General features: G+C 34.5%; 1 protein-coding gene across 1 annotated transcript in view; it reads left to right on the top strand.

Annotated features, from left to right (window-relative positions):
- LOC129810185 (diacylglycerol kinase eta) overlaps nt 1-12,955 on the top strand; it is a 157,607-nt gene that overhangs the window by 117,875 nt on the left and 26,777 nt on the right. The window contains exon 2 of the mRNA XM_055860502.1: nt 1,526-1,606. Within this exon, the coding sequence (XP_055716477.1) occupies nt 1,526-1,606 (81 nt within the window). The remainder of the gene's footprint in view (nt 1-1,525; nt 1,607-12,955) is intronic.

The following is a 12,955-nucleotide window of genomic DNA, read 5'->3' as shown; positions in this document are numbered from 1 at the left end:
GTTTCTCTGCGATATCACTACCAATTAGCTTACAAACTATCATACTTCATGAAATGTATAATAAACCAGTCTAATGGAGCTATTACTTTAGAAAATTGTTTTGTCAAAGAAATACAGGTTTAAATAATCTATTCTACAAAAAATCCACTAAAATATGAATTAGGATGATTTAGTACGTTTTAGTACATGCTTGTACTAAAAGTAACGTTCTATCTTAAAGCAAATTTAAATAAGATAACGCTTACGTATCTGGTTTCTCCTGTAATCAAATACATCATTAGAATAATATTGTAATAAAACAGCTATGTTCAGTTGAATACACGATAGTACAAAAAATTTAGAGCAAAAATATATTACTAATTAACCTTCATGAATTTCTAGGCCACAACAAGGACACAAAGAATAAAAAAGTGCTCCATAAGTTGTCCCTAATAATATTCCATAACATTCCTTTCAAGCAAAAATTTTATTTATAATTAATAAATTTAGTACATGTGTACTAAAAGATTAAAACGATTCTTCAATCATTATATTATTTTTGTTTTTGTTTTTAGTCAGACATCGTAATTGGAATATCATTGAAAGGAACACTTTGATCAGTTTCTTATTTACACAACTTAGATTTAGTACTAAAATTAGGTTAGGGGGAGGTAGAGCTACTTTGAACTGTGGGGCTACATTGTTAAACAATTTTTTCGCATATTTCTAAAGGAAACTCGATTTTAACATGATGTAATATGGATAGAAACAATCATGGATTTAAATAAAATAATTGTAGGGAGCAGCGCGTGTACTAAAGGTTAGATTTTTTTTGAAGCCATTACAAATATATTTCTCGCTCATTAACTTTCTCTTTAAAACTCACATCGTATTAAATTACCATATAGTACTAAAAAATTAACCACCTACCTTTTCATACACCTAAAATTTAGTACTAAAATTACAATAGGTTAACAATTAATCTTTATGAATTCCCAGCAGAGAGCACAGACTCAAAGAACAGTAGAATGCTTTACCAGCTGTCCTTAACCATTTACACGTGACTTTAATTCAAGTTTACATTTTGTTTATAATTAACAAATTTAGCACATACATGTACTAAAAATCTGATACTACTTTCGCACATTATGGAATTTTTAATCAGAATTTTTCTTTGATAATAAAGACAAAAATACATTGTGAATAAATTTTGTGCGTGAATAAAATGGAACTATTAGAGTTTAGTACATGGTTGTACTAAAAATTAAAAGATCTTATCTATTTAATAATATCAATACAAATACAGTCTTGTAGCGTTCTCATGTGAAAGTTTTTCTGTAACAAAACTATTTCATTCTAAGGAAAACCCTAATGTTGCACGGTCAATATGTTCGAAGCTTTACTATGAAATTTTCCCAACAATATATTATATTATATTTCTCCTTTGCGGCAAAATAATATATCAAATGTTATAGTAGATAGTAATAAAAATTATGAGACACGCACAAAGCTAATCAAATATTTCTGGTGTTATTCTCTTTTGCAGAGTGAAGTCTTCGATGAAATCGATTTATCAAACCTTTCCTTCGCCGAGTGCAGCACAAAAAACATAAATCACAGTTTTCAGGTAAGACCTACATGTGCTCACCACTTAATTATTCATTTTATGAATGGGATTTCGTCAGAAAGATACCACCTACATGGAAAAGCAAATTCTTATTTTTGGGGGGACTGGAAAAAAATCAAGGCAATGGAGTGAATAACGATTTGAGAAGAGGAAGTTGATTGATTTTGGGGCAATGATGAAATTGATAGCCTGATAATTTTTTCCTACGAAACGATTTACACATCACCGAGCAAAATTTTCCAGATGATTTTCCTCACTGGCTCTTCTTAATGCTCATTTCGCCTATAGTAAGGGTATTTCAGTTTGTACGTATTTTTGCAACGGACTTTTTGTCCTTTCCGTTCTACAGTGTAGGTATGACTGATCTAAATACTGAGGTAACTGATATTACTTAAAAAATGCATATGATTAATAATCTGATCAAACAATCTGATTCTCGTTTTTACTCGGTTTCTAATAGTTTAAATTTTAGAAAAATTATAATAACGATTCTTGGTTTGATTTACACAAATACAGAAGTTTCACTAATCCATTCTTTCCCGTGTTCCTTAATTAATATGATCCATGGCAAGCTAGTCCAGCTAGTCCTATAATTAATGTTTCCTGAAAAGGACCATAGGTCAAATTCATTAAGATACATCTTCGAACTTCCATTATCCAGAACTTCAACAAAACCTTTTCCAATGTAAATTACTCTACCAACCGTGCAATTCCTGATCAAAGCCAAGGTTTTGAAGCAATATTTAAGGGTTGCTTTTCAGATGTAGCAAGACTTAGGGCTAGAAGATCGGATTTACAAGTGTACTAACTTACTATCTTACTTGTGATAAATGTTACTAAGAGTGATTAAATGATTTTATCGTAAAGACCGAGTAACTGACATTTCTGTTGGGGAAGAGCTTTGTGTCAAGGAGCTACTTCTTCGGTTTTTAAAACCAGAAAAGCTCAAGAAAGATCAGCACCGATCATCTAATCATGAAGACAGATCAGAAGCGATCAGTTGATCACGAAGAAAGATCGACACTGATCAGTTGATCATGAAGAATGATAGGAACCGATCAGTTGATCTTTACGAACAATCAGAATCGATTAGTTGATCACGAAGAAACATCGGATCCGATCAGGTAATCGCAAAGAAGGATCGGCTCCGATTAGCTTATTATCAAGAATGATCGGTACCTGATCATGAAGAAGGATCGACACTGATCAACTTATCATGACGAAAGATTGGAACCGAACAGTTGATCACCAAGATTGATCGGCGCCGACCAGATGATTGTGAAGACAGATCAGAACCGATCAACTGATCATGAGGAAGTATTGGACCGGACTAACTGATCATGTCGACAAATTGGATCATATTAGCTAATGATGAAGAATGATCGGTACCAATGAGCTGATCATGAAGAAGGATTGACACTGATCAACTGATAAAGCCGAAGGATCAGAACCGATCAACTAATCATGCAGAAGGATCGGAATCGATCAGCTGATAATGAAGATTGTTTGTAACCGACCAGCTGATAATGAAGATTGATTGCAACTACTCAGCTGATTATGAAGAATGATCGCATTAGATCAGCTAATCATGAAGAAGAATCAAAACCGATCAGCTGAGCATGAAGAAGGATCGGAACTCATAAACTGATCTTGAAGAAGAATCGATTAGCTGATCATGAAGAACGATCGGAACCGATCATCTGATCATGAAGAAGCATCAGAACCGATCATCTGATCATGCAGAAGGATTGGAAATCATTAACAGATCTTGAAGAAGAGTCCAAATCGATTATATAATCATGAAGAAAAATCGGAACTGATTAACTGATCATAAAAAATTATCAGAACCGATCAGCTGATCATGAAGAAGCATCAGAACCGATTATCCGATCATGCAGAAGGATTGGAAGTCATTAACTGATCTTGAAAAAGAATCAAAATCAATTAGCTGATCATGAAGAAGAATCGGAGCTGATTAACTGATTATAAAAAATTATCAAAACCGATCAGCTGATCATGTAGAAGGATCGTAACCGATCACCTGATCTTGAGGAAAAATCAAAACCGATCAACTGATCATGAAGAATTGTCAGAATCGAGTAGCTGTTCTTAATAGAATTATTAACATCGATCAGCTGCTCATGAAGAACGATCTACACAGATCGGTTGATAACGAAGGAAGATTGGCACCTATCACCCAATCTGCCGCTCACGTTTCATTTGCTGATCATCCTTAATCATCGCCTTGTTCACCATAATCATGCAAGCAATTGGGATAGAAATCAACTTCGAAGTCATTTCCGTGGTGTCGGAGAATCGGAAAACATACAGTACTAATCTAGATGTCCTACATCTCCAATTCCATTAGGAAGAATCCAAAGCCCTTGTCACAAATTCAATAATTTCACGAGAGCAATAATTTCTTCATGCTCTTAAAATTCAGTGATTCTGTTTGCTTTTCAAAAATCGTGAAAACACGTGTTAACTATTAAGATTGTAGAAGTGGAATTGTTTGAACATTATAATCTTATTTAAATGGGCTTAGTAGTGTGCGAATTGTCAAGGATTCAGTAAGAGCTGAGTTGTATTCTTCCCTGGAACAATTAAGAGAACACTTCGCTAAGCCGATTACATTTGTTCTATCGGAAAATAAATATCAGTGGTATTTGCTGAATAACCCTGTAGTTAGTGCAGACGAAAATTGAGTTGGTGCTTAAATACACACCTTACCACCCACTATACAATACTCAACAAAGCAATGAGGTGGAAAAGTAAATTATGAAAAATTACAGGCAGAACGTCTGCACCAGGCAACTCCATCGAGGCGAATGGAGACGCCTGGTGGTTCTTTTTTTTTTCTTCTTTGGGTAAATGTTTCCCAATGCTAGAGAATTTACTTAATGGATGGGATATTGGTTTTAAATTACATCCTTATGATTTATTGCATTGAGATGTCCCTCATTTCTCAAATAACATTTTTCACATCATAGAGGGGGTCTTTTGTGAAAAGGGAAAGAGCCTGAAGGACTCCCAGCAGAGTATCATTTTTGTGTGCGGATCGAGAGAGAAAAAAAAAGGGACGAAATTTAAAAAATGCCTTGTCTAAATATTACATTTGGAGGAGGAAAATTAATGGGGTTTTAAGGACTTTTCGCGATACAGCCGTGTGGATGAAAAGAGAAAATTAATGTGAGAAAGAGGATCTTGTGGAAAAATCTCAACTTTCTTGAGACGCTGCCCAGGGAGAAAAAAATGACGCTGCTGAAGACGTCATTAATCAAATGGAAACCCATTTAAAAATTCACCCCTCAACCCCCCGGCCCAAGGGGATAAAATTCACGTAATCATTGGGATATAGGTCTTCTTGTGACTTTTCACTTTTCCATGTTTTCTCCTCCTGCCAACCGAGAATCATTCTTGAAATATCATTGCTATTTGGTGAAATAAAAAGCCAAAATTAAATTTTCTGGACAGGAGAGAGAAAATTCTACGAAAGATAAAAGAATTTCTGGTCAATTATCTACGGTTTACCACACAGAACTTGATTTCTCACAGAGAGAAAACCCCTGAAATTTCATGACGATGCCAAAAAGGACCTTTTTTTTTGGGGTTGAACGTGACAAGGAGATACAAGTGAAAATGGCACAATCTCTTCTTTTTTCTTTATATACTCTCTCGAAAAATTGTCTGGGACACCATGGGCCATTTGGAATAATCATCAGTTAGGGCATTATTTTTCTTTTTATTCTTCTGCCTACCCACACAATAAATCCAATAAAAAATACTCCAAGAAATCGACTCGTGCCAGCATCAGGGACAATTTAGACAGCAGGAGGGTGAATTCATAATTTCATTGATAAGTAAAACAAAACGTGACCTTTCCATTTGGTAGCGTCATCATGAAATTTTTCTTCTCCCAAAAATACATTTCAATACTTCTCTATACACTTTTACTTTGCCCTCGTCATGACTTTTTTTTCTCCACGTTATTTTTATTCTGTATCGACAGGAACTGCTCAAGGTACTTTAAGAGCTGCACTAAATATTTATATTGGCTGTGGCTTTTGGAGGTCAAGATCCTTAAAAAAAAAAGAGATACATTTGTGGCTTTTGTGGCATATTGGCACAGTGTTACAATTTAATTGTACCCTAAACAAGTTGATAGCAGATAAAATTACCTACAACCATGTGTTAAGACCATTAAAACCATTCCATCTGAGCACAGTTTAATATTTTGTTATGATATTTCATGAATTTAATGGATTACATAAAAAAGTTTTCTGCCTTCAGTGCTCTAATGAGGCTCTAATCAAAGTTACGATGAAAATACATTAGCATAAAAATCAATGAATGCGCATCAACAAAAGGAAATTGCGTAGCATCTGATACGTAAACTTGACCTAAAGAGCATATGGCTTAATCATTTATTTTTTATTAAACGATCTTAAAAATATACTATCAACATTAAGGATATCAAATTCCGAATTCAAAACGAGCTTCATTAACGGCATATTTTGCACAACAACCTGTGAACTTTCTCTCTTTAAAAGTCTTTAAGGTCCTCAGCAAGGTTTAGGCATATGGCCTATCTTCTTCAATTTCGTCAGATCGGGCCCAATTTTTTGTCTCTATATTATCATTATTAATGAGGAAAATTAGATAAGAAATACATAAAAGTGTCTGAAAACCTTTAAAGCTGATTATCTCGGAAAAATCCGCTAAAATCCGTGAAAAATTCATCGGTTTACGAAGATTCTCAAAAAATTCCGCGAGAAAATCCGCGAAAAAAATCGCGACCCGCAAAAATCCGCGTAAAAATTTGCACCCTGCGAAAATTCCCGAAAAAAATCATTTCCTGAGAAAATCCGCGAAAAAATGCACAGCCTGAGAAAGTCTGTGAAAAAATTCGCCACCAGCGAAAATCCGCGTAAAAATTCGCTCCACCCAAAAATCCGCGAAATAATTCGCGTCCCGTGAAAATCCGCGAAAAAATGCACAGCCTGAGAAAATCTGTGAAAAAAATCACCACCAGCGAAAATCCGCGTAAAAATTCGCACCACCCAAAAATCCGTCAAATTATTCGCGTCCCGCGAAAATTGACGAAAAAATTCACGTCCTGCGAAAATTTGCATAAAAAAATCGTTCACCGAGAAAATCCGCGAAAAAATTTGTGACCCGTGAAAATCCTCGAAAAAATCGATGACCTGCAAAAATCCGCGAAAACGTCCACAACCTGAGAAAATCTGTGAAAAAAATCGCCACCAGCGAAAAACCGCGTAAAAATTCGCGCCACCCAAAAATCCGGGAAATGATTCGCGTCCCGCGAAAATTCGCTAAAAAATTTACGTTCCGCGAAAATTCGCATAATAAATTCGCTACCAGCGAAAATCCGCGTAAAAATTCGTGCCACCCAAAAATCCGCGAAATAATTCGCGTCCCGCGAAAACCCGCGAAAAACTGCACAGCCTGAGAAAGTCTGTGAAAAAATTTGCCAACAGAGAAAATCCGCGTAAAAATTCGCTCCATCCAAAAATCCGCGAAATAATTCGCGTCCCGTGAAAATACGCGAAAAAATTTGCGTCCCGCAAAAATTCGCATAAAAAATTCGCCACCAGCGAAAATCCGCAAAATATTTCGCACCCTCGAAAAGTCTAAAGTCTTGTTTTGCTCTAAAAAGTCAGAACAAATGATTTTTTATCTGACCCACAATTTTTGACCCTCTCGTCCTTAAAGGGTTATGGCCGTATCCTAAATTAGAAGATGAAAATTGAGCTGTTTTTTTCGCAACTCGAACATTCAGTTCGTATTAAAAGTATTACGTTTCAAACTAACTTTGGCGACTACATGTAATTATGTCTAAATTTGGTACATTTCCCCTAATCTTTTTTTTTTTTTTTTTTGAATATTCAATAGCACTAGAAGAAGATTTTTATTATTAATGTTCACCCAATCAGTGGAAAGATATACATGTATCAAAAAATAAAATTATGTTTTAAACACGACACTTGATTTAAAATTATTATAGATTATTATAGGGGGAACTGAGGCACCTTTGAATGTGGGTCAGCTTCGAAATTGGGATTTTCTCCTATCTTTAAATGGAACTGAGCCATATCATTATGTAATTTAGCTTCTCAATCTTTTTCTGCAGCTAAATTATATCATGATAAGGCTTAATTTTATTTAAAATTAGATGAAGAATCCCAATTTCAAAGCTGCCCCACGTTCAAAGGTACCCCACTTCACCCTATTACTGCTTGATAACTGCTATTAGGGCTATCCGAAATATCTTACCCTGCATGGTTCGAACTCCTACTATTCAAAACGTCGAAGGTATTGTTAAAAATGCGCAAAAAATTCGACGTCTTTAGACTATCCTTGAACTCTGGAAGTTTAAGCCATTCTCTGCATATATCAATCGCATTGGCAACGGAATTGCTAAGAGTCTGTGCAGCTACGGGGTTATGCACCGGGATCAGGATAGATAAATATTTCTCACGGAAAGCCTTCAATTAGGGCGTAAGATAAAGTACCCTCGCTCGACCGCGTTCCTCGACTCGACCGGTATATGCGTTAGATCATACGCAAAATATTATAGCAAATATAAATAAATTGAGTAAATAAATCTACCGGTCGAGACGAGGAACCGGTCGAGTGAGGGCACTTTACCTTAATTGTCAAGGGTTTTACTAAGATACACGACCATAATTCTCGTTGCCTTGAAATTTACTTTTGCGCCATCAAACGTTACGCCATTTACAATGACTTCAGTCCGTTGTAATATCGTGAATATTTTTTTCAATAACCACAGCTTTCTGGGGAGCCTGCAATTTAGAAAATGGAAAATACGCCACCGGAAATTTCCATTCTAAGTCCACGGATACTAACATGAAAGTTAAAATCTGTGTGGCTTGTCCATCTCCCAGTACTGATACACCGTAGGATTTCTCACTAATTTTTTGAAGGTGTTTGAATATGAACACTTCATCAAATACAAGTTTGCAAGATGACTGCCAGGTTCTGTTCGCATGGAAAATAGCCAAAATCCGGAAAACCAAAATTCCGAATGTTCAAAATCCTGAAAGGGATTAAATTAAGGTAAAGTTCCCTCGGTCGACCGGTTCCTCGACTCGATCGGTAGAATTATTTATTCAGTTTATTTATATTTGCTATTACTTGTTATAATATTTAGCGTATGATCTAACATTAATAGGTCAATTATTCCATAAATAATACGAATCAGTGACAATTTCATAGAAATTCACCATCAAACATTTAAAAATTGACGAACCGGTCGAATCGAGGACACCGGTCGAGTTAGGACACTTTACCTTATATGGGGATAATATGTAGAATAATTTCCCAAGACACTGAAAATTTTCCTTTCCCTCCAGCAAGTTCGGTTGCAATCGTGGGAATAGCTATCACACTTTTAAGAATTCAGGATTTTGACTTTCGTGATTTTGGCGTTCGGGATTTTGGCTTTCGGGATTTTAGCTTTCGGGATTTTGACCAGGACCCGTTTATACATAAGGTATTTAAAGAACGTTAAACAATTACCTTAAAAGCTCCCTTATTGTCAAGAATTTTTATTCCAAATAAAGTAATAAATATAGAAATATAGTAAAAAATATATAGAAATTATAATAGAGTAATAAATTTTGGTGAATCAAAAACCTTAAACTCTGCAAAAAGAGAATATTTAAACAATAATTAAATTAGATAATTCTTGTGGGGAAAATAAAATTTACTTAATCTTCTTCTTAACAAGTCAGAGACATAATATTTTTAATTATTTTTTTTATTATTACTACCTACCTCGTCTTTAATTTTTTGTGTTTTTATTAACACTTTAATATTCTTGACAAGTTCTTTTGATAATTTTATTTAATTTGATCTCGTAAAAAATGTCTTGCTTCTAACTTAGATATTGTATATGTTTCTTACCTCATAAAACCTATTTAAAGCAAGCCATTTTAGGAAGTCAATTATTCAATATTAGAAGAGAAAATATTTAGGAACTTTAACCACAAAACTGAAAGAGAAAATTTATCGGCAAATATAACTAATTTTGTAAACAAAAGATATTCCGAAAATGAAGTTACAATAATAAAGTCAATGTTGAACTTTGACTGGCTTCTTATTTGCGTTTATGATTCAAACAATAAATAATAGTAAATTTCAAATATCAATCGACTTACAAACTCTATCGGACACTTTGTCAATGTGCTTCAAAAACTTCTTGGTTTTCGGAAACCAGTATATCTAGAAAATTATTCATAAAATCAGAAAATAGTGTTGCATATCCTTATTGCACAAAAAATTGAATTAAGTCCAATTTCCTGTATAAAAATTTTATCAACCTAATAAAGCCCTATAACAAATTCCGTATGAACTTTTAAGTCATCTTAATATTTAGGAAATGTTCTGTATGTACCTTTTCTTGTATAAATTAATAATAAACTACTTGGACTTCGTTAAGATTGAACATAGTTCATAAACGTTTAGCAAATGTGTTTGAAAAAAACTTCCTGCCTGAAACTACCCTATTAGTTATTTAGTGATGAAAAACAAAACTTGCGATTGTTCAATATATTAGATTAGTCAGTCACTAAATAAAACAAAATTAACAAAATTAATAATTAAAACTAAATAAATCAAAGTGCCGGATATCGGAGAGAGTTATGTACCACTAAGGGAATTCTGTAACAGTATGACAATGTCATGTGACAAATTTGATCATTTTTATAGGATAAATTCGGGAAAACTATTCAAAAAAGCGATTTATACGAATAACTCAGTGCTTCCATAGAGCTCCTTGCAATGGCCATTCAAGGCTCAGCGGCCTTTGATATTATCCTGCTCCTGAATTTAACCACGATAATTGGCACATGACATTGTCATATTGTTAGAGAATTCCTCTACAGGTCATAAGACGAGGCAATGGGTGTGCGCCTGTGGTTGCCTCGAGTTCGTTATGAGAAGTTTGAATCAGTTCGAAACCCTGTCGAGAGCGCTTGAAAATTACTATTATTATTATTATTTAATCACAAAAAATAGGGTTATCCCTCTTACAAATGTGATAATTAAGATAAAAAACAAGAAAGAGAAGGAAGCAAAGGAAGCAAAGGAACAAAATTAGATACTTAGAAATACGGTCACTACCCGCAATCGAAAAATGTCCATTCAGACACTTCAATCATTTGCACCTTACGGGACTGGAGCTCACAACTGTGACAGTCGAGCCAGGGGTCACACCGCTCAAGAGCCGAACGCTCTTACCAATTGCACTAGGGATCCCCTAGGAATCGAATAAATGAAATGACGCCTTTTACAAAGATCAATCGATAGAGATAGTCACCTTAAACCTTAAGCACTATGGGTCCTCGAACCCTGACCGAACCTTCCCTAACTAGAAGACGCGACAGGTACTCGGGACATCCAGAGATCAACAGATGAGACAGGAATAGAACAGCTCTCATCTTCATTAGGGGTTCAAGGCCAGAGCCAAAAAGACATTTCCATGAATTATCATGTGGTCCCTGCACCATGGCCCGGTGACATGGCCGGTAATTGTGCCATATATAGCCGCTTGACAAGGTACAGTGAGTGTCAATAGTTTGTTGCCTAATGGATGTTTGAGAAATCAAGTGAAAAAAATGATAGAAAAAAATACTTTTCCAAAATTTTCTTTTTGCAGATGAGTTCCTTGTAATCCGTAGATATTATTTATAATTTTCAAAAAAAATAATTAATTTTATTTCATATCAAAAATAATTGTTTTCCAAAAGTTGGTCATTTTTGAAAAATCAAAAGTTGGTTGCCTCATTAAAAAAACTAATTCAAAATGGTGAAATCGTGCAACCAACTTTATGTAAACCGATTACATTTTGAGCTTATGTCATTTGATAGGCAAATGGTGGATTTGTACATTTTTAAGGCTGTCAATGGTAAATATATAGGTGTAAAAGTGATGATAAATAACAAGAAATAATCAGTTTTTTGATAATTCATAATTTAGGTTATAATGGCAAATTACAAAAAGTTGAAAGGTGGGATATTGTCCAGAGATACTGCTGGAAGGAATCGGCGTCGCTTAATTGCCAAATTTTATGGAAATTCATGAAAAGTTATAGATAAAATGGTCAAATATTATAGTTATGAGGCACGAGTACATCTGAAAAACGCTACTGGTAGACCCAGGGTTTCGACTCAGAAAGTCGATAACCGCATTCTAGGTATCTCTGATAGTAACCCCATGATATTTGCTTCAAAAATTCAAAGTCGGCTGGTTACAGAAGGCATACAGGCTTCAAATGCTTCGAAAATCAAACTCAAAATAAAAGAAAATATAAGAATAGGTACTTGGCTCGCAAGATTCCATTGGTAAGCAAAACCAAACTGCGTAAGAGGTTGTATTTTTACGTTTTTAGCATGCTCCAAGTGAATTTACAACCTTTTAACCAGATTGGTTTTGTTTACCAATGGAAACCTGCAAACCAAGTAATTATTTTTACCACTTTCATTCATTTTCGGTTGGTTTTGAAGCCTGTATGCCTTCTGTAACCAGCCGACTCTGAATTTTTGAAGCAAACATCATGGGGTTACTATCAGAGATACCTAGAATGCGGTTATCGACTTTCTGAGTCGAAACCCTGGGTCTACCAGTAGCGTTTTTCAGATGTACTCGTGCCTCATAACTATAATATTTGACCATTTTATCTATAACTTTTCATGAATTTCCATAAAATTTGGCAATTAAGCGACGCCGATTCCTTCCAGCAGTATCTCTGGACAATATCCCACCTTTCAACTTTTTGTAATTTGCCATTATAACCTAAATTTTGAATTATCAAAAAACTGATTATATCTTGTTATTTATCATCACTTTTACACCTATATATTTACCATTGACAGCCTTAAAAATGTACAAATCCACCATTTGCCTATCAAATGACATAAGCTCAAAATGTAACCGGTTTACATAAAGTTGGTTGCACGTTTTCACCATTTTGAATTAGTTTTTTTAATGAGGCAACAAACTTTTGATTTTTCAAAAATGACCAACTTTTGGAAAACAATTATTTTTGATATGAAATAAAATTAATTATTTTTTTTGAAAATTATAAATAATATCTACGGATTACAAGGAACTCATCTGCAAAAAGAAAATTTTGGAAAAGTATTTTTTTCTATCATTTTTTTCACTTGATTTCTCAAACATCCATTAGGCAACAAACTATTGACACTCACTGTATTTCGCGGATGCAATATGGTTTCACAACCGATTGGAACAAGTTCAATATTGTCATAAATTTCAAGACCTTTACAACAAGCCCAAACGTGATC

Source organism: Phlebotomus papatasi, chromosome 1 (assembly GCF_024763615.1).
Source record: "Phlebotomus papatasi isolate M1 chromosome 1, Ppap_2.1, whole genome shotgun sequence".
NCBI classification, from domain to species: domain Eukaryota; kingdom Metazoa; phylum Arthropoda; class Insecta; order Diptera; family Psychodidae; genus Phlebotomus; species Phlebotomus papatasi.
Note: the sequence above shows the minus strand (reverse complement) of the source record. Positions and strands in the feature narration are given on the sequence as shown.